Source organism: Mycteria americana, chromosome 5, assembly GCF_035582795.1.
Source record: "Mycteria americana isolate JAX WOST 10 ecotype Jacksonville Zoo and Gardens chromosome 5, USCA_MyAme_1.0, whole genome shotgun sequence".
Classification (NCBI taxonomy): Eukaryota; Metazoa; Chordata; class Aves; order Ciconiiformes; family Ciconiidae; genus Mycteria; species Mycteria americana.
This window is the reverse complement of record NC_134369.1, coordinates 40,663,654-40,690,189: the sequence shown is the minus strand read 5'-3', so window position 1 is coordinate 40,690,189 and position 26,536 is coordinate 40,663,654. Positions and strand designations below refer to the sequence as shown.

At 39.9% G+C, this 26,536-nt stretch overlaps 1 protein-coding gene across 1 annotated transcript in view; it reads right to left on the bottom strand.

The window, feature by feature from the left end:
• AQR (aquarius intron-binding spliceosomal factor) overlaps nt 1–26,536 on the bottom strand; it is a 69,811-nt gene that overhangs the window by 30,394 nt on the left and 12,881 nt on the right. Inside the window, exons 11-20 of the mRNA XM_075503047.1 lie at nt 17,673–17,789; nt 16,590–16,703; nt 15,670–15,773; nt 14,755–14,857; nt 13,534–13,654; nt 10,406–10,547; nt 9,467–9,645; nt 7,432–7,599; nt 6,807–6,976; nt 262–503 (exon numbers count right to left, since the gene is read on the bottom strand). Of these exons, the coding sequence (XP_075359162.1) occupies nt 262–503; nt 6,807–6,976; nt 7,432–7,599; nt 9,467–9,645; nt 10,406–10,547; nt 13,534–13,654; nt 14,755–14,857; nt 15,670–15,773; nt 16,590–16,703; nt 17,673–17,789 (1,460 nt within the window). The remainder of the gene's footprint in view (nt 1–261; nt 504–6,806; nt 6,977–7,431; nt 7,600–9,466; nt 9,646–10,405; nt 10,548–13,533; nt 13,655–14,754; nt 14,858–15,669; nt 15,774–16,589; nt 16,704–17,672; nt 17,790–26,536) is intronic.

Here is a 26,536-nt window from a genome sequence, read left to right as displayed (position 1 = left end):
TTGCTTTTCCCATATATTCAACAGGCTGATATACAAGCAATGCTCTGGTGCATTTTTGTACAGAATAGAGCAGAAGCTGGTCCTGAGCCTAACTTTAGTATAGTTAATTCTGTTATATAGCTATCTAAATCTTAGTATTAACATATTAACAACTTTTCTTAAAAGAAAGAGCACCTCCCTTCAACCACTGAACTCAACTCCACCTGACAATGCACTTCAGCAAGAATACCAGACCAGGACTACTTGAAATTTTGAGATCACCTGAAGGGGGGTATTTGCAGAACTGGATTGTCAACGGTCACTTTAATATTGTATCCAGGAAAGCTAGCTTTTAAGTGATCAATGGACAGGAAAGTGTCATTAAAATCCAGAGTTGCAATCTGATTTGGCATTTTCGAATAGTGTGCGCTACTTGGGTCTCCATAGCCGAGAATGATGTCATGCAGCCAGTCAGGAACCACACAATCTGTGTTCATCAAATTCCTAATAGTCTCCAGAACAGCCTGCAAATTAGAAAAACAGAAAAAAATGTGATTGGAGAGATTTGACTTTTTACCAAGAAAATGTGACATATTGAAGACTAATCAAGTCTCTTCTAAGATGCTAGCATATAACAGTCTTTCATTGACAGGTGTTTGGTTAGATTGAGTCAATATATATACAGTCTATATATGCAACAAACACCAGTGTCAAACCATGTAATTCTTAAAGAATCCTGTTAGTAAAGAGCCAGTAAAGAGACCCATAATAATCAGTAAAGTTTTCATTCCAGAACACTCAGAGAAGAAAAAAAGGCATAGTTCAAAATAACCTATAAACAAAATTAAGCGTCTGCTGTGGCCCTAGCTTATCGTCTTGGTTTTACAATGAGCGAACAATTCACGTTTTTATCAATAGGTACACATATTTCTGCTTGAGGTTCTCCTCCAGGACTTTCATAACGTCATGCTGTTTATATCAAAAATGCATTAAAACTTCTGCATGGTTATAGTCCTGTGGCACATTGGGTTTCTATGTACAATCTTGGAGCGCACTTCCTTGCTTCTCAACCCTTCCTTTCCCCACTTAAATTCACTAATCCAACAAGACAACTGATGACTCCACAGAGCCCCCAACATGTTTCCACATATATATTCTTCTGAAAAAATTTCAGCTTTGTGGATACTGATTGAGCTATCCATTTCTGGAAGCAGCAAATGGTAAGCCTTATATCAGGCTTTTTGAAGACTACAGACACAGGGCATTTTAAAACAATTACTCTTTACTTTGACCAGCACAAAAATAATATTTAGTGTAATGCACAACTGTTTGGTAAATGAATGCCTCAGCCACACTAAAATCTAGATCCAGTTCTTACTAGAAATCTAATAAATTCAAGAACACCCTCATGCAGCTTAAGGTTTCTCCTTCAACCCTATAAATTTCATCCCTGCAGCCAGCTAAAGTGTCCCTCCAAAAGCTTGCTCTTCACCCCCAAATTAATTTCTCTGTTAATCTGTGGTTATGTATTTTCTCTCCTTTCCCCCTCCCATGAAAACACCAATGCTCCAGACCCTGGACTTGCACAGAAGGTGTGCATTTTAACTAAGAGGTAACTGAACTTTAGTCTTCCTATTAAAGGGCTACATTAGTGGCAAGTCTTCAACAACCACCTTACTTGAAACTTGGTATCAGGACATCATGAATCTGCTCTTCAGCAGAAGAAACACAGGATATGAAACCTGCGCTGATTTCCAGATCCTCCAACTTACTACACCATCAAGCATGGACACAAATGGATGGCAAACATAGTGCATCAGCAGTCCACATCAGGATATAATACAGACCTTCCAAATGCTGATCTTGTAGAGAATAGTCATCCAAAACAAAGTATGGAATTTTATTCTGATAGTCTAAATTTACATATTCAGCTCCAAAGGGTAGGATTCTCTGCCCTTTCCTGCTTGTGGTGTATCATTCAAGGAATCAAAGTAATGTGGTCATCACTCCTGCTTAAACAGTCAACCTCTATAAAGGTTCTGATTCTTCCCCTCTATTCAGCATTGGTGAGATCATATCTGGAGTGCTGTGTCCAATGCTGGGCTCCTCAGGACAAGAGACACAGACATACTGGAATGAGTCCAGCAAAGGGCCACTAAGATGATTAAGGGACTGGAGAATCTGTTATATGAGAGGCTGAGAGAGCTGGGATTGTTTAACCTCCAGAAGAGAAGACTCAAGGGGTGGTGGGGAATTTTATCAATTTGTATAAAAAATAGTAATGGGAAGAAGTAAGGAACATGGAACCAGGCTCCTCTCAGTAGTGCCCTGTGAAAGGACAAGAAGCAATGGACACAAATTGAGATACAGGAAATTCCACTTAAATATATGAAAAAGTACAGGTAATTGAACACTGGAACACATTGTGTAGTCAGGTTATGTAGTCTCCATCATTGGAAATATCCAATTCCAACTGCACAAAGTCACAAGATCTTGAGCAACTTGCTCTAGTTGACTCTGCTTTAAGCAGGATTTGGACTAGATCATTTCCAGAGGTCCCTCCAACCTCAACCATTCTGTGAATCTGTGATTCTGTTCCTTCCAATCTCAACCATGCTGTGGATTCTGTGATAGCTCTGTAAAGTTATTAACTCAAAGGCAACTTAGTACTATAAAATTTAAGATTGATGTTAAGTCATATGCTCCATCCTTTCCTTATCTAAAAAGGGTGATTGGTTGTCTACCAGCAGAATGGCTCCTACTATTTCAAATTCAATTCTCCTACTGAGGACACATGTCATAGCAGGTCTGTCCTTGTACAGAAGCCTCTGGCTAGTCAAATTCCTAGCTGTTGGAAGAAGTGAACATGCATGGGATAATCCAGCTGGCATCAGATATCACTGTGACACAAAGCATACTCTTAGCTCAGCCCCATTTTATAAAGAATCTTACCTGATGCCTACAAACCACTCCAGAAACCCCCCTTTCCCTTTGGCTCTCCAAGGCACATTACTGTGTTTATTCTTGCTCTTGGTCTTACAAACATTTTAGTATGTGACCTGCAGGACCAGAGAGGTCCTGCACTTAACTTCTGAAGCCTGAAGGTCCTGCAATTACTTCAGAGGCCCAAGATATACTGATGGATAAGTCCCATATTAACTAAGAATATTTGTATTTTTGTTGCAAATATAAACAAGTGTTTCTGACTTAAATGTATACTAAGCATAGCAACATACATTTGTGCTAAGAAAAGCACAACTAAATTGGAAAACGTGGCTTCTTCAGGTAGTATTTCTAAATCTAGATGATCAATTTCTCAGAGGAAAGTTCAAGAAATATGTCCCTAACAGCTAACGTGCTGTTTTTACATCACAAAAACTTTGCTTCAGCTTTTCAAAAGTAACGTCTATACATGTAAAAATAGTAAGATTAGTTCTTGTAAGAACTAACACTGCTGACCAACTGTAGTGACGTAGTGGTGTCACCTCCAGCAAACACATTGTATTTGCCCTTCCACTGCTGTCTCATCTGCTTAATTTACTAAGGCTGCACAAGTGTTTTCTTGTCTTCTCTCCTACAAGCTCAGCTTAAAACTTCAAACTGCCTGCTATCTGCTCAATACACTATCAACGCTAATCACAGTGACACTTTCTTTTATCCAGCTGAAGTTAGAAAGGTTTGCAGATGACATGGAATGCTTACACCCGAACTGGTAGCAATGTCATAAATCTGGAAATATCTTAGTTTGTCTTGACAAATGAATGTATGAGACTTAAGTAAAAACCAGCATAGAATGGTGTGCATTGTGATTTACCTGTACATTAGCTGCAAGTACACAGTACAAATTTGAAAGCTACACTCACATCTAACAGCAATTCTGAGCAAACTTAAGCATTCACTGCCACGCTTTCCTTCTGATTACACAAAAGTGCATACATATGCGAATAAAAATCATGTCTATAGTGCCAGCACACCAACAGGCTTTGGCAGAGAGCGCTTGTGCTCATAATGTAAAATGAACCTGCCACAGACACACAACATTAACAATCAGTTCTGTTTTTTTTTTTCATGTAAAGTTATAAAGAACTCTCTATGAAGTAGTACCAGTATACCAACCCCTAGCTGGATGGCACCAGAATGCTCTGTGGAGACTGCAAGCTACTGTTTCACACCAGAGGCATCTTTCCAGATACAGAAAAGAAAAAAAGTCAGTCTTCCTGCCTCCCTCTTTATCCATCTGCACAGAACTTGCTGCAGAATCCTTTAAAATGAAAATCACTTCAATTATGCAATGCATGATTTTAAGGCACCAAAAGAAAGGCAGTTTTTCATTCATGTTGCATTTTCATAACGGAACACTCACGGAACATTAAAGATTCAAAGGTCTAAATGATCTAACAGCAAAGAAACTGAGCATGCATACAAGAAGTATTTTCAGGTATACAAAACTGTACACCCTCACAGCAAAAAAGGCCAACAGCATCTTGCGCTGCATTAGAGAGTTGCCAGCAGGTGCTCTTTCCTCTCTGCTCCGCACTGTTGAGGCTGAATCATAGAATAGTTTGGGTTGGAAGGGACCTTTACAGCTCACCTAGCCCAACCCCCCTGCAATGAGCAGGGACATCTTCAACTAGATCAGGTTGCTCAGAGCCCCTTCCAACCTGACCTTCAATGTTTCCAGGGATGGGGCATCTACCACCTCTCTGGGCAACCTGTGCCAGTGTTTCACCACCCTCATCATAAAAAATTTCTTCCTTCTATCTAGTCTAAATCCACCCTCTTTTAGTTTAAAACCATTACCCCTTGTCTTATCACTACAGGCCCTGCTAAAAAGTCTGTCCCTATCTTTCTTATAAGCCCCCTTTAAGTACTGAAAGGCTGCAATAAGGTCTCCCCGAAGCCTTCTCTTCTCCAGGCTGAACAACCCCAACTCTCTCAGCCTCTCCTCATAGGAGAGGTGTTCCAGCCCTCTGATCATTTTCGTGGCCCTGCTCTGGACCCATTCCAACAAGTCCATGTCTTTCTTGTACTAAGGACCCCAGAGTCGGATGCAGTACTCCAGACGGGGTCTCACCAGAGCAAAATAGAGGGGCAGAATCACCTCCCTTGACCTGCTGGTCACACTTCTTTTGATGCAGCCTGGGATACAGCTGGCTTTCTGGGCTGCGAACGCACATTGCCAGCTCATGTCCAGCTTTTCATCCACCAGTACTCCCCAAGTCCTTCTCAGCAGGGCTGCTCTCAATCCTTTCATCCCCCAGCCTGTATTGATACCGGGGGTTGCCCTGACTCAGGTGCAGGACCTTGTACTTGGCCTTGTTGAACCTCATGAGGTTCACACGGGCCCACTTCTCAAGCTTCTCCTGGTCCCTCCGAATGGCATACCATCCCTGAATCTGGAGCACTGTGTTCAGTTCTGGGCTCCTCAGTAAAAAAAGAGACACGGAGTTATTAGAGTGAGTCCAGTGCAGGGCCACAAAGATAATTAAGTGACTGGAGCATCTTTCACATGAGGAGAGGCCAAGAGAGCTGGGATAGTTCAGCCTGGAAAAGAGATGGCTCAGAGGGTATCGTATCAATGTGATAAATACCTGACAGGAGCAAATGTAGATGAGGTAGCCAGACTCTTCTCAGTAGTGTCCAGTAACAGGACAGGAGACAACGAGCACAAATTAAAACACGTGAAATTCCATCTGAACATGAGAAAACACTTTTTTTTACTGTGAGGACAATTTGGCACTAGAAGAGGTTGCCCAGCGAAGTTTTGGATTCTTAATTCTTGGAGATATTCAAAACCCAACTAGATAGGGTCCTGGACAGCACGCTGCAGGTGACCCTGCTTGAGCAGGGGGCTTGGACTGGATAATCTCCAGAGCTGCCTTGCAACCTAAATGATTCTATGATGCTGGAATTATGCCACCTGATCAAAAAAGTATACTATGGGCAACACAGACCACTTGGTCAAAGTTAAATTTATGTCAATTCACAATTCTAGAAACTCGAATATACATTTCAACTTTGCTGGAAAACTTTCCTCTTCTTGCTGGTAAGGAAAGCTAAGCTATTGATAAGCCTCCTGAGAAACAACATTTGCTGAATTTATATGCAAAACTGAATTAAAGTTGTGTGCATAACTTTAATCTTACTTATAGGCAATACACAGTATCATAATGCATTAGCAACAGGTTTATTTTGAACTCTGACCAAATTCTTTGAAGGCTCTCTTGACAATGAATACCCAAGCAAGTAAAATGCCAAAGAATCATGCACTGCAACTGTGTGAAAACTGTTAGGGCAGGAAAAAAAGCATCATTCAATCTACAAAGCTCCAGTTAGCATACAATCTCTGTAAGGACTATCAAATATATCAGTGCTAAAAATCTCATCTGACATTCTCAAAAGCCCAATAAGACACTGATCCAGTGATGCTCCCAAAAGCTAAGAGGTTTCTCTGATTTTCACCTTTTGACTAGTTACTCCTCCTTTTCCTACAGTCCACTATTACATCAGGTAACAAAAACATTCCACATTCTTTCTTGACCCAAAAGGCCAAATATAACTAATATGTAGGCTACCTGTTAAAAGACTGAAATCATAAACTAATGTTTTATTATATACTCAAAGAGAAGTAGGAGTGTTCTGATTTTCAGTTACTTCAACACTTAGCTGCAAGGGGAAGTTATCACCAGCTGACATGCTCTAACTTCCTGAAGTGATCCAACACCACCTAAAAAGCCTAACTACATGCATCTAAAATGAACATGTCTCAGTACTGCTGGCATATTCAGACAAAGTCTTATCCTAAGAGTCAATGAGCAGTACCTTACCTTGAAATTGTTTTCTTTTGGTTTTCTTCTCATTATTATATTAAATGTCTCATAAACATCTTCTGCTCCATTTTGGATTGTATTGGTCATGTCTTGTTGATACTGGTTTGGGTCGAGAAATACTCTGTATGTTCTGCAGTCCCCTTTAAGTCTTGGTTTGGGTTCAGGTCCTGCTCGTAATGAAACAGTAAGATTAGAATTTGAAGTAGTGCTAAAAGCAGATTATCGTTCAAATAAGTGATCCATAATGATTCCTGAAATGAAATTTAGACAAATTCGTATGATGAAACTAATTTCTGCATGGCATTACAAACATTTTTATGTAATGTTTTCACCCCATTTCTAATAGAGTTTTTGAATATAAGCTATTTTATTCCTAAACCCAAAATGTACTGGATTTATTTAATTAATCTAATTACATCAGATTTCCAGAGGAAACTAGTTAACCTTTCTCAGGCTGCTTATGGAATTGGTTTGTTTTTTCAATTAGGTAATGAATTCAATGAGCATTGCTTAAAAGGGAAGCAAGTCAACAACTAGGCTGTTAACAAAAAAAAAAAAAAAACCACAAAACCAAAAACAAAACCAAAAAAAATTATTTCAAACAAGTTTTGGTAGACTATACCTTCTTCAATGACACGTCCTTTCTCATCCAACATGCCCTGAATTTCACAGCCTCTGACATACACCAGGCCAGTTTGCTCAACAAAAGGTCGTCGTCGGTCAAACTTGGTGCCATAAGGTTGCGTGGGACGTACCGTAATCAAAAAGCAAACATCATGTTTACGCAGACCTGATTCCAAAAAGGAACATTCAGTGATCTGATTGAATGCCATTTTCCTTTTCCATTCCTTTATATGGAACAGAATATATGAAAATTTCTTCTAAATAAAACTCCACCTATTTAGAGAATAATGTGTTCTGTTTCAAAACATGCCTTTAACTTAGAGGATACAGAACCATAGGATATTGTCATCTTTTCCGCTATTCTGCACACTAATATCTGCTAGGACTTCAGATATGAAAAGGAGAAATTAACTGCTTTTTTCATGACAACAAACATTTATTTCAAGATTATTCTTCTCCCAATAATCTTACTTAGGTTACACAACCTAGATATTTTAAGTCTTATCTCAAAAGTAGTGTGTCATTAATCTCTTATTCTCATTGCTTTCTTCTGGACTAACCTCCAATTTTTTTTTTTACAAAAATTTAAGCGCAGTGCCTAGAACTAGGTACAAAACCCTAACCAAAATTACTTTAGTTATCTACTTAATAAGGTAAAAGGTCCCTTAACCAAGTTACTTGTTTTCCATGCTACATTCCAGTTTATAAATCCTGATATGACTTGGTTGAGTGTTTTTCTCTTTCCCTCAGCAGTAACATATTGTTGCAGAGTCACATTTGTTTTTGAGTGATAATGATCTCGGACTCTTTTCATTCTGCAGAGCTACTGCCTAACGAGTTATTCCCCCAACATGCATTTGTGCGGTGACTTGTTTTTGCTTAAGTTTAGTATCTTAATATTCATCCCTGTTGAATTACACCCTACTTTTAAAATGCAATTTCTCCAAATTCACTAATGTAATTTTGAACACTAATCTTTTTCTCCTGTATACCTACAGATTCTCACAGATCTAAGACACCTTCAAAATTTAGTAAAAACATGCTGTATTTTTCATACGAGACAAATAATTTCTCATTACTTACCAGATATCATGCAACCTAAAGCAGTTTCATCAAGACCCTGTTATGTCAGGCAACGATTCATCAATTCTTCACCTCAGTTTCAATTAAGTTAAAGCATTACTGCTTTTGAAATCACAGAGGCTGTTCTGGTATTTAAAAAGCTAGGTACACCACTATATAGCTACCTTCAGTATAGTGAAGTCTGCTGCCACCCTCCTAGCTTTTCTACTTTAATAGAAATCTACATTCCCAAACTTGTATCTGCTTATTTATCACATGATCCAGCTTTAGCATTTGTGCGATTACGTGACCTGTAATCGCACTATGCAGCTCCAGCACATTTAACAGGTTTCTCTAACAAAAGAGAAGGGAGTGACATTTACTGATAATCCAAGTACAAGTACATGCTTCTATGCCACTTGCCAACACGGTCAACTAAAGTTCAATTCCCCAAGCAAAAGAAGTGTCGCCTGTGGATACTTATAAGAAACAGTATTTGGTACAGTCATCACTTCATAACAACATTCAAATATACTGAAAACTACTAAAATGCACTGGTTTGAATTAAATCAAAATCTGTCATCTCCACATGTATATGGCAGAGATATCACACTCCCCACTACGTTTCCAATATGACTTTATTAGCATGCATATTAACTGAAAATGTTAAGTTACTTTTCCACATTCCCTGTAAAGGGCACAATTTTACAGTTACAAACTGAATGACATAAGTCTGAAATAGTAAACATTCTGCTCCCAATGGACATGTAAATAATAATTTCAATTTTCATTTTAGGAAAGTATAAACTTCTTAGACTTGGAATTTGAGTAACTGACTTTTAAACAGTGTATTAAGATTAGCAAATCTGTATCTCAGATAAAAAAAACCCCTTTCTTACAAAGCGTATCTCATCGAAGTGTATTTTGATGAGCACCTATTTTGAGCACCTTATTTCAAAGAACATAAGTACCTTCCCATTCATCTTTGATGTTCTCTCGGACATTCAAATTAATTGTAACATCTGCTCGCACTCGCATGGGCCAGTTTTCACCAATATTGGGCTTTGCCACCTCCACCACTGTGAAAGAGACAATGGGTTGTGCCATCCTAGCCCATCCACCAAAGACCACACCTCCATATTCCGATAACCTAAAAAACCCCAACAACAAAAAACCCCCAAACACCAAAGTTTTGTTAGTCATTATCTGATAACAGATTCAGTTCTTTTTTTAAACCATGAAACAATTTACCTCACAGTCAGCTCTAACACAAAAGTAGAAGTCTTAATTTTACATGCTACTGAAGTAGATTCATGTAATCCTGCATTTTAGAACTGAAGCATAACATGAACTGACTTATTCTTGTATTTCAAGAAACAAAGGCAACTTATGCTGGCATTATAAAAAAAAAAGCCCTCAGAAAGAGAAGAAAAAGAGAAAATAACAAAAAGCAACTATTCAGTATAAGAGATATCACACCGAATGACCCCTTGAAATCTAAAAAGGATCAAAATGTGGCAGATGGCAAATTCAAGAATACTCAGTAACACCTCTCATAAGCCAGAAGAGTTTGTGGTAAAGTTTCCAGATTTCATAATGTCAGCCAAGGCTTAGTACTTTTGAAAAACTAACTCATCCGTCTTAACACAACAAAGGTTGGTTGTTAGCATCCAACATACTGTCTTAACACATCTACAGGGATACATATCAACACACCCTTACAAAATCATCCCATAGGATGAAAACACCTTATAGAAGAAGTTAGTATAAAACAGTACCTATGTAATAATTTAAAATAGATTTGTTACTATGTATTTAGTATATACACAGCATCAGTTACTCATTCTCGAATGCACTTTGATTACACATGAAGTTGAACTGACTGGTTTGCATCAATTAATAAACATTACCATGGTTTCATCCTACTGACACTATCTTCAATGTCCTGTCTGATCTCGTAGGTAGACTCTAAGCGGAAGAGATTGAAGTTCCTCAGCAGGTAGTCATGAAGAGTCAGAAACTGTAGATTCAATTTGGGAAGTGCAAGGCAGCCTAAGGGGGTAAGGGTAGAAAGGAAGAGGTATTTGATGGATAAACAAAAAGAAAATTAATATATTTGCTCTACGAATTCATAAATATATACATACATTATTCTATAACTGCCATAGTTGTTATCCTGGGAGAGTCTAAGAACTACTCCTTTTATAAATATATGTCACTAAAAAGTACACATTTTTCTCCCTCCTTCCCTCAAATTTTCAGGTTTTCTCTAAATGAACCTGCACAAGATTAAAGGAATTTTCATCCTTCTGGCAGTAATACAGTGAACTGTTTAAAGACTGAATCCTTCCCTGTATTCAGGACTACAACAAAATTAATTTTATAAAAATGAAATGCAGGGCAAAGTAATGGTACTTTGGGAATTCAACAATTAAGCCACCATTAAATAATGATGAAAAAGGCTCATTACCTAATTAAAAAAAATGCATTATCCAACAATTCTCCAATTCCAATCCTTTACACTTACTAGAAGCCACAAAAGACATTAATGCAGAAAAAATTTTTAAGCCGAGCAATCAAATTTTAACACACAACTTTCTTCAAAAGTTTCCGTTACTGATTATAGGGTTGTTTTGTTTTTTGTTTTTTGTTTGGTTTTTTTTTTTTTTTTAGAATGAAAAACATCGGAAGATTAGATCTAACTAAACAATGAGTATTAAAACTTCTAGCCAGGTCCTAAAGCTTGCATAGCCTTAGGGTAGTCTTAGATGCAAATTTTCCATAATAAAAATTTTTATATGTTACTCATTTAACATTACTGGACTAATGTTCCAGTTTAACACCTATGCTTAAGACCTGTGAAAGCATCAGGCTTTTGTAACTTGCAATATTATCCTTGACACCTTTCACTGGCATATGTAGTACATATTGGCTTTCACATGCACCGAGATACAATGGCAGTGAAGAAAGGCGATAGAACACAGTAATTTCTATTCTGGAAAGCTTCATGGTGATAAAATACTTTAACACATTTCCCAACACCAAGTAACAAACCCTGCCCCGTAAACCTAGTTATATGCACAAAGGACAGGGCCTGAAGCAACACCTCTCTAAGGCTGCACAGCATTTATCAGACAGATATTCTTCTTCCCTCATTTTTAAAAGAAAATAGAAACAATACTCCTATCTTTCTTGGGCTAAATTACTCTTATTTAAATTTTAGACCAAAAGAATGTAGCTACTTTTAAGAACACAAAAAACCCCCAAGACCACAAAAACAAAACCGTCTTGTTTAAAATCAGGCCTGGAGAATACAGGGAGACCAAAAAGAGAAAGTGTAAACTGAAACTAGGAGAAGCAAAATAGAAAAATACTTGTAACAGTCTGACAGCAACAGAAATGCTTCACAACAGTGCTATCAATACATGGATAGTAATAGCAAAAGATTTCACCACAGAAGGAAGAGATGTTTCCACTAGCAACCACTGTTACTTGCCAAAATTACATTTCACCATTAATAAAATTTCTTTAATGCATTATTAAAAATTCACAAAACAGCACAGAAACAGGTGTGATGAGCTACTCTTTCTCCCCAACCTCCCCAGGAATAACAGATATATTCTGGTTAAAATATTTGGCTAATAAAACACAAAATACACATACGGTGCACGCACAAGTTAAGTCCTGCAAAGTCAGCCTTCCAATACAGTCTGAATGACAGTAAAGCTACCCTGACTTGTATTTAAGAACCTGAATGGTCCAGAGCATTAGAACAACCTATGTGTTGTTCACAGAAATAACAAATAAAATTTAAAAAAATCTTGGTTTATATATTAATTTCCTAGAAATGACAGCAATCACCCTGTTTTGGGGGGTTTTGTCTGTTGTTTTGTTCTGTTGTTTTTTTTTTTTTTTAAAGTCTAAACCACATCATGAGACCTATTATTCAGAAGAACCTGAATCAGCTTTCAATTACTTGCATCATACTAAACATGAGTACTTCATCTCTTCTTGGACAGATCTCTAGATGGCATTTGTATCATATCTGTTTGGAAAAAGATCCTTTGTTGCCTGTAACCCTGCCTTATCTAAAGCAGTCAAATTTCAAAAATCTCTTTCTTCTCATTAATACTTGTTCACAGAGAACTTATCCCAAAAAACTAATTTATGCTAAGCAGTCGAACTTAAGGCTCATACCTACACAAAAAAACTCGTGAATCAAAACTACGTGGAAGAGGGTACAGACTACTCACTGCTCAAACCAGAAACATAACTTTATACTAGTCTTTGAAGATATATGTTGTTATTTGGAATTTCCATGTTCCAAATTAAAATTTTCACATTCCTAATGAAAATTCTCATGATACACATTAAAATTTTCAGCATGAGATTTCAAAAAGCACAAGTTTTTTAAAGCAGCTAGACAAAAATATGTCTTGCTTACTGCAAAACTTAAAATTACATAATTTCTTGTTTGCAATACCTGCAGTTTGCTTCCTTGATCATAAGCACATCGAGCAAGAGCACTAGGTTCTGACTTTAGAGTGCATACACTACCTTTCAGTGACTATGTGTACACTTCTACCTTGAAATCAAAGAGTAAGATAATTAGTGTTAATTTCCTCCCATCAGCACCCCTTTTTTGCTTTTTGCAAAGGCTTTCTTGAATATACTTAAGAGCAAAGCACAGGCAACAGCTTTTCTGTTGTGTGTTTACAACCTGTTTGACCTCACAGTAACTACCTGTGCTACAGCTGGTGGTATAGCACATCTGTTACCCAGATTAGAAGCATATAAATGTCTTTATGTAAACACAGACCTTTGGATTTCTCTTTAAATCCACTATATATTTACTAACAATGTCATCTCAGGGTTCCTGATTCATAACTCAAAAAAAGCTAACCTTACTCTAAGACACTGTAAGATGCCAAAGTACTACATTTAAGTTCCAAAGACAGAATGAACATAGACATCAGAACTGCTTTTTTTTCCCAGCATTTACTGTCCTGTGCAGCATTTACTGAACTACTAATCATACCTTCTCCAGAATAATATTCAGTTGGTACAATATTTTCATCCCAAATGATCTTCTCTGTGGGATAAAGAGGCATCTGGTTGAGTTGCTGAATTTGAGATATTCGTCGCTCATGACGGGAAACCTAAAGAAAGGATGCATTTTAAACTTCCATAAGTCAAAAACGGACAATAAAGCTATCTTTGAAACATACACATTAATCCGTAAGACTGCTGGTGGTCACTTGCCATCTTCTCTCTTTTAATAAGTTTTGGTTTTGTTTTGTTTTTTTAATTAAATATAACTAAATGCACACAGTGACATCAAAAGATGAACAAACACATAGTCCAACTATCAGTCATAGTACTACAGTCAAACAATCATTTGGCTACTCAGCTGACCAAAAATGGCACAACAGAACTGAAAATATTCAGTCAAGGCTTAGCAAAGAAACAACTTCAAATGAAATTTATTTTGCTTTCCATTAAATATATGGTCAATAACTAACTAACACTGTTCATTCAGCGACAGCTAGTCTTAATTCCCTCTGTGGGAGAAAAAAAAATCCATCCAATACTACAATGTCATCTGAACAAATATCCCCCCATGGCACCCATAAGCATCCTATTACTACCATCTAAACCTTAGGAAATTATGTGAACTAGAAATCAACAACCACAAAATAAGTCTATGAAAAAGATTTTAAAAAACAGGTATGCCATTCTAATACCGATATCAAATTAGAAACCTACAGTAACATTGTTATACACTGAATATCCAAAAAAACCATTATGTGCCTCAAATGGAATTTCAAATGGGCTTGAGGAACCAAATAGGTACTGAATATCTAGATCTACTTTAGCAGATTTTTTGTTTTTAAACGGGACAAACAGGTTACTACATAAAGAGCAACAACTTTTCCTAAAGAACTCAAAACGGTTGCTGATACTCGGCTTACTGACCTTTACAATTACACCAAACACACACATGCTAGTTTCTCAGGGAAACTACATTTATAAATAAACATTTTCAAATACTTAATTTATATGGTTTTAAACCCCACCTTAGTTTACTAAGTTTAACCCCACTTAGTTTACGCAGTTTACTGCTGTGACACTGCCGTGGTTCACAGGTGGTTCAGCAAAAGCTCCTAAATGGCTACTTTACTACAGTGTAGCTGCTAGATTTAGCTATGTCTTGAGCTTGCAAAAGAAAAAACATAAGCAATGTTAATTATGTTTTTACCAGCAACTCCAGCAGAAACTCCTTCCCGTAGCTTGAGCCCTGCCCTTCAGGAAGGGGCGGCAGCAGGCAGAGGTATGACGCCACCTGGTGGAGAACGTCTGAGCTGCACGGCAGAAGGGAAAGCAGAAGCTTGTGTCACTCGGACTGATGAAACCCGAGAGGGAGAGCACTTACCGTAGCTCTTTGTTTCTTAAAAAAAATTTCCAACGATTAATTTCATCAGAGACCAACACTTACAGATCAGTATTTTAAGTGAAGTTTGAGATATTTAAAATATTTTGGAATTGTTACAACGTGCTCTAGAGCACTTCCAAGGGTGAAGTGTGGTCAGCCACAGGTGTAAGCTGAACCACTCCTCCACAATAAACAAAGCAAGGTATGAATATTTGTTATTGTTTCAAGACATGTACCTGAAAAAAGAACCAAACAACAGAGCACACATTGCCTTTGTCAAAATACAGACTGTTATCCTTTTAATCAGAGCATTTACAATACAGTACAGTTAACACAGTGGTGTACTTTTACGACTTCTGTTGTAGTTTTTGTACAGAACAGAGTTTAAAAAGCTAACTTAAACAAGTTAGAGGTTAACTACTGTAAGTTAATTGCTGCTACAATTACTTTAAGCAGCTAGGTATTTTCCAGAAAATTAGTATTTTCTCACATTCATTAGAAAAAAGGAAAATAAAGATATTTTTCTTATACTGGAATTCTAGTACTTCACTACTAGTGGATGCAAACTCTCCCTGTTCCAGCAGATGTAAAGGCACCATGACAAGTCAGAAAGACCTGAGAAGTCACATGAGAAAGCACATGAGAAGTCAGAAAGAAAAAAGGCTAGAAATTTGTTAAATTAAAACATACTGAGAACAAAAAATTTAAATTTCATGTTTAAATTTAATTTTTATAACTTACCTAAGGGGTCCAAAAAACTTCAGAAGTGAATCACGAGTATCTACTGCAGCTACATTTGAGAGTGCAAAGTCATATAACTCCGGGAAATGTGCAAATGCTGCTCTCTACAAAAAACCCACATCCAAAAACTGAATGTAAGCATATTAATGAAACAACTTAATATCAATCTAAATATCTATACAAAAGCATAGCTGCTTCTGATTCATAACATGTAGCACCCTGTGAACACTACCAGGATAGAAATAAAAACCAAGTGAAATCTCTGTTTTTCTTAGTCAGCGCCACCTATTTGTTACTCCTGTGCTTCCGACAGTATATTTTTATAGACCCTCTTTATCAGCATTTGTTCTGTCATTAAAATAAAATATAAAAGGGCAGACATGTAGCCTTGCAGACAACTAAGAAAAACAAGGAACAAGTTTAATTTAACCATGCTTCCTTGAATTTTTTTGTTAAAACTGATGGGAAAAATTCTGAAGTGTCGCTATCTTTATATGACTACAACTAATCCGCATTTTTATTTTGTCTCTTATGTACAAGGGACTACTACTGCTACCATATGTATGTGCTGATCTTGAAGAAATGGTGCCACCTACTGCATAATCTTGTTAAGTTCCTACAGCACTTAATTTTCCCTTCTGAATAGACTTAATGGGAGCAGTTCATCTCGACAATATCAAATCAAAAGTGGTGGTGGTTTGCTAGAGCATATGATTTAGTCATAGTCACATACATAACATTAAAGCGTTAGTGTCTTCGATATAGTATAGAAAGTCAAGCTAAAACTATTCCTGTAACTTAATAGGAAAAATAAGGGATTTGCTTTGGGAAATAACTTAATGCCTATTCCAGATGCAAATTAGACTAAAACAACAAAACCAAATCCTGTCCCTCCCAGAAGCACTTTGCCATCTGCCTACCTGTAAAGAAGTAATTCTGTCATAGTGAATTGTTGTCATCTCATTCTCTGTCAAAGCATTTCCAGTCTGATCGTTGATTTCAAAGCCAGTGTAGAATTTAAGCATATCTAAAAGCTGAGACATCATACATATAAATTAGTGGATTAACAATAAGAGACACCCTAGCACAAACAAAAACACAACTTAAGAGGACAAATCTGGGCACCATGCACAAACAAGAGCTCCTCAAAGGTCTTGAAGAAATGGACTAAGGAGTGCTATCAAAATTTTATACTTGGCTGATGCACAAAATAATTTTGTTTAGGTATCTCATCTACAAGCCATAGAAATAAGAGCACAGCCCACAAGCAGTGAGGTTTCTTCTACGTACTAGGACTTGAAACTGAATTAATTGCACTAAGGTGACCTAGCGAGAGGTTCACTGAGACGCTGAACCCAATTTATGGCTTGCTACTACCAAAAGGGAGAGGTCTTGCTCCCTCCTGCCCTCTCTGATGCCAGCTCTGGAATTCATCCTACCTTTCAATGAGATTATTTAACTCGGAAGAAAATCATTATTCAGATGTGCTGCTGGCTTTGTGTTCCATCAATACTGACCCTCAAAGAAACTGAACAAATGCCAGAGATGGGGGACAGCAAGCAGTAGGAAAAGCAGCTGAGATGCAGGAAAGGGGAGAGATCTTCAGATCCTGCCATAAAAAACAATATACTGTCTATGACCGAGTAAACTGAAGGACAGTAGTGAAAAACACCTGCACTGTAGAACAGTCTGAGGTCAAAACGAAGCACAGAAGAACGCATTGGTGACAAATTTTGCTATGCATGGGGTAAAGCATACCAGAAGCTGCACTGTTTTCTAGGTTGTACTTTTAAGAACTGTTCAAAAACAGAGCCAGAAATGTAAGAGTAGTCACACACATAGGTACAGGTAAGAAAGAACTACTGTCTGAAGGATTTAAATAAACATGTAGTTCGTATCCATCAGAAAAACCTGTCTTAACAAACAAATATAAAACAAAACAATTGCAGTATTCAGAGCTGCATCAAAATGAAAAAGTTATTTCCAACAACTATGTATCTCACCTGGCAGAAGAGATGACCCTCCTTCTCTCTTTTGGCAAGACTGGACAGGTAACAGTGAACGACGAGATGGGAGTCATCCAACACTGTATTAAACCAGCGCCGTGTGGGAAGCAAAGCCTGTAGTAAACAACCTCACATGAGTACAAGCAATTCTTCAAAATGTAAGAAATCCTGGTTTCTCATAATTTTCCATTTCAAGAAGACATATCAAGATAGATTGCTGCACAGTTATTTACATATCTAATACCCTAACAGAGGTTCTCATACTAAAGCAGCATTTATGTATGCCCAGATACTGGTTTTATGCAGGTAGGCTGTGCTATGAACACAGTCTTTTATAGGACTGGCAGCACAGCACAAACTTGCCATTAGTGAGATTGCACCCTGCCAATAATAAAAGTAAATTAAATAAAGCAATTGTTCTACTAGTAAGCATCTACATAATGACTGTGTGCTACAAAAGATAAGTCAACCTGCTGCAACATTGTTTCAAATGTTTGTTTTCTATACTCATTTCATTGGTTTTCAGCTCATCTTTCTCAAGACTGCAAACTGTGTTTCTTCTAAATATGGTATGGTATCTTCTATTCTATGTAAAATTCTTAGACCTAATTTGAGTATTTTTCAAATCTTAATTAAAAACCTATAAAAGCTTTTTGTAAACAAAACAGAGATCATTTCTTCTCAACGTAAATAGCTTAAGCTGCTATATGTAGCAACTGTTCAGCAGCATACAGCACTACACCTCAACAATTCAAGAGAAAAATGAGTCAATGGAATCTACAGACTGAATTTAGAAAGCCAAAAGGCATCAACACAGTGTTTTGAACTAAGACAAAGAACATAAAAGAATCTGTAGTAGAAAGTGTTAATTGCCCTGCACAATAATTACAAAAAACAAACTCAGAAAACCTTAAGAACTTTCCATGGAGTCATTCCTCTCAAATTATCAAATCACTGAGTTTTGATGGCAGTCTATATACTGTAATATAAAACAAATATTCTGAAAAAGGCCTCGACATAGGTTAAAAGAGCCCATTAACACAGTCCGTGCTACCGAGGCAAAACGACTTGGATTTACAGCTAATTTCTAATTTGCTTGTTCCAGTCATTTAAACAGGCTTCATAAACTGTCTGAATTCTAACCTTCCTGTAATACCTAGCAAGAACCAACATTAAATGTACTGCCTCCAAGCATTCTGGCTAACAGCCAGACTTAAGTTTAACTTCAAATACATATTTTCTCTTATGAGACTATATTATATCCATAAGACAACAAGCTCTAATTTAAAGAATTCATTCTATTCCAACTACAAGCACAGGCTACTTAAGTGATTTAGCAGAGGACAGTTAGCTTGTATGAGTTAAAGATCAATCCATTTAAAGTTCCCTTTGTATGAGTTCAAGATCAATCCATTTAAAGTTCCCTGTGCTTGCTGTTTCAGAAAACTGTGTCTTATTTCAGAATGTCTTCTAAACCTGACATTATTTTAAATAAATTGATACTCACATGAGAAATTGTAAATTAACGTATTTTATTTTTAATTCTGGTACTGTGAAGCTTGAAATTCTCCCACCTTCTCAATACCTGCTGACAAATTCACAAAACATCGCTTGGCCTCCTATTATTCTGTAACAAACCTAGATCACCAGAACTGTTACTTCTAAATAATGAATTCTAGTCAAATAGAAATACTTCTCATTTCAGAACTACCAATGCTTTCTGGAATTATACCCTTGTGCTGGTTTTGGCTGGGGTAGAGTTAATTTTCTTCATAGTAGCCAGTATGGGGCTATGTTTTGGGTTTGTGCTGGAAACAGTGTTGATAATACAGGGATGTTTTTGTAATTGCTGAGCAGTGCTTACACGGAGTCAAGGCCTCTTCTGCCTCTCACCCCACCCCACCAGTGAGTAAGCTGGGGGTGCACAAGGAGTTGGGAGGGGACACAGCTGGGACAGCTGACCCCAGCTGACCAAAGGGATATTCCATACCATATAATGTCATGCTCACTATGTAAAGCTGGGGAAGGAGGAAGGGGGGCACATTTGGAGTGACGGCATTTGTCTCCCCAAGTAACCGTTACGCATGATGGAGCCCTGCTTTCTTGGAGATGACTGAACCTGCCTGCCGATGGGACATAGTGAATTAATTCCTTTTTTTGCTTTACTTATTGAACTGTTTTTATCTCAACCCATGAGTTGTCTCACTTTTACTCTTCTGATTCTCTCTGCCATCCCAGCAGGGAGGAGGGAGCGAGCGGCTGTGTAGTGCTTAGTTGCCGGCTGGGGTTAAACCATGACACCATTACAACTCAAAGGATACTTTAAGTGACCTATTATGCACTGGGAAGAATACTTCTGGGTTATTCCTAGCAGATTAAAGTGTCACACATTTTCATCAATTGCCAGAATTATTACCACTACTTGAATTAACAAAGTCTTCTTCACTGAGCAATTTAGGATCCTAGCTTCCTCTAACAGTTCATCTGGTTTATAAATATTACTAGTCAGTTCCCAATATGGATGCACTGCTACAACCTCTTATGTACAGACTGTTGTTGTTTAACCCAGCAGGCACCTAAACACCACACAGCTGTTTGCTCACTCCCCCCCAGTGGGATGGGGGAGAGAAGAGAAAAGAAAAAAAAAAAAAAAAAAAAAAGGTAAACCTCATGGGTTGAGATAAAGACAATTTAATAGGACAGAAAAGAAAGGGAAAAAAAATAATAATGATGATAAAAGAATATACAAAACAAGTGATGCACAACGCAGTTGCTCACCACCTGCTGACCAATGTCCAGCCAGTTCCCAGGCAGCAGACCCCCAGTCAGCTTTTCCCCTAGTTTATATGCTGAGCATGACATCATATGGCATGGAGTATCCCTTTGGTCAGTTGGGGTCAGCTGTCCCAGCCATGGCCCCTCCCAATTTCTTGTGCACACCCAGCCTACTCGCTGGTGGGGTGGGGTGAGGAGCAGGAAAAGACCTTGACTCTGTGTAAGCACTGCTCAGCACTAACTAAAACATCAGCGTGTTATCAACATTATTCTCATACTAAATCCACAGCACAGCACTATACCAGCTACTAGGAAGAAAATTAACTCCATCCCAGCTGAAACCAGGACAGTATCCACCCCTTATTCTATACCATCTACGTCATGCCCAGGTCCTACCCTTTCCAATTCATCCCAGTTATCACCACCATTTCTCCTGTCTTTTGATATATACACACAGATATCATTCCCTTGGTCTATGGACCATCCCTCTAAAATGTCCGTTGAGTTCATTTAGTCCATGACTTTGGGCTCCATCTGGCATAACAGACTTTCAGGGCAGGAGAGATGGTGTGTGGTGTTGCACTGTTGCATGCTGAAGCCAGTTCTGGTTCCATCACTGCTGCACTTTGCTTGGTTTCATCAAAGTTCATTCTTCATTAATCTGGGTGATTCTTACTGAAATACTATTGATATGGCATATCAACCATAAAAGTGATGACATATAGCATTATAAAGGAATCAACACCATACAATTCAAATCATTGGTTATTCTCACCCCAAATCAAATCCCCTTGAGGTACACATCAAACTTCCCCATCCTTCGCATCACCCACCAAGTGCACCCAGGTCCTTGAGCAAAAGTAATCCCACAGATGGGTTTGCCTTTGCCCGAGGCAGGAGTAACCCAGACTGTCTTCCCCAGCATGTTTTTTATGTGTACTACATACAGGGACTTTATCCCCTTCTACAGTACATAAAAGCTTTAATTGGGCAGGGCCAGCTCTATTGGCAGATACCCTAGTGTCAACTAACCAGGTGGCCTTTGCTAAATGAGTATCCCAATGTTTAAATGTCCCAGCACCCATTGCTCTCAGTGTAGTCTTTAACAGTCCATTGTATCGTTCAATTTTCCCAGAGACTGGTGCATGACAGGGGATGTGATACACCCAGGCAATGCCCATGCTCTTTGGCCCAGGTGTCTATGAGGTTGTTTCAAAAATTAGTCCCCTTCTCTGACTCAGTTCTCTCTGGGGTGCCATGTCACCATAAGACTTGCTCTTCAAGGCCCAGGATAGTGTTCTGGGCAGTGGCATGAGCACAGGATATGTTTCCAGCCATCCGGTGGTTGCTTCCACCATGGTGAGCACATGGCGCTTGCCTTGGCAGGTTTGTGGGAGTGTGACATAATCCATCTGCCAGGCCTCCCCATATTTATATTTCAGCCATCGTCCTCCATACCACAGAGGCTTTAACTACTTGGCTTGCTTGATGGCAGCACGTTTCACATTCATGGATAATCTGTGCAATAGTGTCCATGGTCAAGTCCACCCCTCAGTCACGAGCCCATTTATGTGTTGCATCTCTTCCTTGATGGCCTGAGGTGTCATGGGCCCACCAAGCTATAAATAATTCACCCTTATGTTGCCAGTCCAGATCCACCTGAGCCACTTCCATCTCAGCAGTCTGATCCACTTGCTGGTTGTTCTGATGTTCTTCAGTAGCCTGACTCTTGGGTACTCATGTTCATGCATCTACGTGACATACTTTTACAGGCAGGTTCTCTACCTGGGCAGCAATATTTTGCCACAATGCGGCAGCCCAGATGGGTTTGCCTCTGCGCTGCCAATTGTTCTCCTTCCATTGCTGTAACCACCCCCACAGGGCATTTGCCACCATCCATGAGTCAGTATAGAGAGCGAGCACTGGCCACTTTTCTCGTTCAACAACGTCTAAAGCCAACTGGATGGCCTTTACTTCTGCAAATTGGCTTGATTCACCTTGTCCTTCAGCCACTTCTACAACTTGTCGTATAGGACTCCATACAGCAGCCTTCCACCTCTGATGCTTTCCCACAAGACGACAAGACCCATCCGTGACCAGGGCATATTGCCTCTCATTTTCTGGTAGTTTATTATACTGTGGAGCCTCTCCAGCACACGTCACCTCCTCCTCTGGCAATATTCCAAAATCTTTGCCTTCTGGAGAGTCCATAATTACTTCCAAGATTCCTGGGCAATTGGGGTTTCCTATTCAATGCCGTTGTGTAATCAGTGCAACCCACTCACTCCATGTAGCATCAGTTGCATGATGTGTAGAGGGGACCCTCCCTTTGAACATCCGGCCCAGCAGTGGCAGTCGGGGTGCCAGGAGGAGCTGCGCTTCAGTACCAACCACTTCCAAAGCAGCTCGAACCCCTTCATATGCTGCTAATATCTCTTTCAGTTGGACTATAGCAGGCCTCAGATCCTCTGTATCCCCGACTCCAAAGCCCTAAGGGTTGACCTCAAGTCTCCCCTGGTGCTTTCTGCCAGAGGCTCCAGGTAGGGCCATTCTCCCCAGCTGCCATGTAGAGCACATTTTTTACATCTTGTCCTGCCCGGACTGGCCCAAGGGCTACTGCATGAACTCTCCCGTTTAATTTGTTCAAAGGCTTGTCATTGCTCAGGGCCCCATTTGAAATCCTTCTTCTTCCGGGACACTTGATAGAGAGGGCTTACGATCAGACTGTAATTTGGAATATGCATTCTCCAAAACCTCACAACGCCTAAGAAAGCTTGTGTTTCCTTTTTGCTAGTTGGTGGAGACATGGCTCTTGTTTTGTTAATCACATGCATTGGGATCTGACAACATCCATCTTGCCATTTTCTTCCTAAAAACTGGATCTCCTGTGCAGGTCCCTTAACCTTACTTTGGTTTATGGCAAAATGGGCTTTCAGGAGGATTTGGACTATTCCGTTTCTCAAAAACTTTTTCTGCTGTATTGCCCCACAGGATGATGTCATCAATGCACTGCAGATGTTCTAGAGCTTCACCCTGTTCCAGTGCAGTCTGGATCAGTCCATGGCAAATGGTAGGGCTGTGTTTCCACCCCTGGGGCGATCGATTCCAGGTGTACTGAATGCCCCTCCAAGTGAAAGCAAACTGTGGCCTGCACTCTGCTGCCAAAAGGATTGAGAAAAATGCATTAGCGTTTTTCAATTGTGGCATAGTGTTTGGCTGCCTTTTGACTCCGGTTCTACTGAAGTTCTAGTATGTCCAGCACGTCAGCATTCAGCAGCAGCATGACTTTGTTCAGGCCGTGACAGTCTACTGTTAGTCTCCACTCTCCATTAGACTTTTGCACTGGCCATATAGGACTGTTAAAAGGTGAACAAGTCTTACTGATCACTCCTTGGCTCGTCAGTCAACAAATCAGCTTATGGATGGGAATCAGGGAGTCTCGGTTGGTGTGATATTGTTGCGGGTACACTGTTGTGGTAGCAATGGGCACCTGTTCTTCTTCGACCCTCAGCAACCCCACAACAGAAGGGTCCCCTGAGAGACCAGACAAGGTAGGCAGCTGTTTAATTTCCTCCGTCTCCAAGGCAGCTATACCAAAAGCCCACCAGTACCCTTTTGGGTCCTTGAAATACCCTCTCCTGAGGTAGTCTATGCCAAGGATGCACGGAGCCTCTGGGCCAGTCACAATGGGGGGCTTTTGCCACTCCTTCCCAGTTAGGCTCACTTCAGCCTCCAATACAGTTAGCTGTTGGGATCCCCCTGTCACCCCAGAAATACAGAGGGGTTCTGCCCCTTTATAGCTTGATGGCATTAGGGTACAGTGTGCACCAGTGTCTACTAGAGCCTTGTACTCCTGTGGGTCTGATGTGCCAGGCCATGGAATCAACACAGTCCAGTAAACCCGGTTGTCCCTTTCCTCCACCTGGCTGGAGGCAGGGCTCCTCTAGTCCTGGTCATAATATTCATTACCCACTTCTTGTACATACGAGTCAGGAGTTCCTTCGTTAAAATCAGGAGTAAGATCAGCTCTTCTACTCTGTCTGGGGCACTGCCCACTGGAAACTGGAGCAGCAATTTTCCTGGAAGAACTCCCTTTGGTGATTGTTTTTCATTGTAGCTCACGTACCCGTGCCTCTAGGGTTGAGGTAGGTTTTCCATCCCACTTCCTCATGTCCTCTCCGTGGTCACACAGGTAAAACCACAGGGTGGCTCATGGTGTGTATCCACTATATCCTCTCTCTTGAGCAGAGGAACACTGACTCCTAATGGCTGAGATACTGGTCCATACAGGTTGGGAGTATGACATACCTGCTTTGAGTTGGTGGACCTCCTGGGACAGTTTCTCCACTGTCAAGACACAAGCCCGTAGGGAGGAAGAGAGACTTTCTTCATATTGACAGAGTTGGCCAGCCAATTCATCTACCATTTGTCCTTCTCCATCTTTCCAGGTCATTACTGCCAATGAGTTGGCATATGATGACGGTGCTCTCCGTACAAACTTCTGCCATGTGGGTCATGTGCACTTGATTTCATCTGAATCTTTCGGTAACTGCTCGTTGTCGAGGTCACCATAAACCACCTCCAGCATGGCTAATTCCCTCAGGTACTGGATACCTTTCTCCATGGTGGTCCACTTGCCTGGGTGACATACAACATCTTCCTTGAAAGGATACGGTTCCTTCATAGCTGACAGGAGTCGCCTCCAGAGGCTGAGGACTTGTGCCCCTTTTCCAATTGCTTTGTCAATGCCCCCTTCCCTAGAAAGGGATCCCAGCTGCTTGGTTTCCCTACCCTCCAATTCCAGGCTACTGGCCCTGTTATCCCAGCATCAGAGCAGCCAGGAGACAATGTGCTCGCCTGGACGATGGCTGAAATCTTTTTGCATATCTCGCAGCTCACTCAGGGATAGGGATCAGGTGGTTACCACCCCATTTATGCATTCTGCCTCTTCCTCCTCCTGTTCTCATGATGGCCCTGCTTTGGAATAGCCTGCCTCATCCACTTCTTCCCTTAGTAGAGGAAGAGTTTCTCCCTTACTGAAGAAGCTGACTTTCGCTTCCAACATTTCTTCTTGTGTATAGGGGCGACCGATACCAGCATGGGTTGGTTCTAAGGTTCAGCTGCAGTGCCTACCGCCAGGGTTGGAGTAGCCACAGTGCCTGTTGTTTTGTCATGAGACCCAGAGACCTTCTCTTCGCCTTGAGGGTAGTGAATAGTGTTGAACAGGTCTCGGTAGGCATGGGCCAGGCTCCAGCACACTGCTGTGATTTGCATTTCTCTGGAGTTGCCAGGGTGACAGTATACTTTTTCCAAATATTTTACCAGTTTTTCAGGATTCTGCACTTGTTCAGGGGTGAAGTTCCAACCACTGGAGGTGCCCACTATCCTAGGTACTTGCCCATACTATCCCACATACCCTGCCACTCATAACTATCCAGCCTCAGGGCAGATCTCTGGGTGGTATTCTTAAATAGTTGTTTAACCTTAAACAAGACCTGAAACACATTCAGGAGTAGGAGCAATAGGAACATGCTAGGTTGAAGATCCCAAGGATATTCAAAATCCTCAAGAGCTATTGTAACTAGCCTGGAGGAGAAGGGGAAGGTGAAGGAGCAGGGGAAAGTGTCCCCTCTTGTCTTCCCCATAAATTTGCTCTCTGAGGAGAAAAGGCAAAGAGTGTAATTAATAGCTGCTGAGAGATGGTTCCCGAAGTACGGAGATGACAGCAATGCTAGGTACAAATACCAGATTAGTCTCTTCACCCGTAATTTTATCATATCGTAAGCCAATGTTACACAGTACAGCAAAATGATAACCTTAATCCAGCCCCCAGAGGTGATAAACAGCACAACAGGGAACATATACAGCAAGTAAGGTATTACATAACACAACTCTGAGAACAAGCACAACTCCAAGAGCAAATTAATCAACATTGCAACCAGCAACTACTAACCTAACAGCGAATGCTTATAACAAATTTGTTTTAACATGCTCTGGTCAGACCTGTCATTATCTCAACCCTTTGAGCCCCACATTGGGCACCAAAAAGACTGTTGTTGTTTAACCCAGCAGGCACCTAAACACCA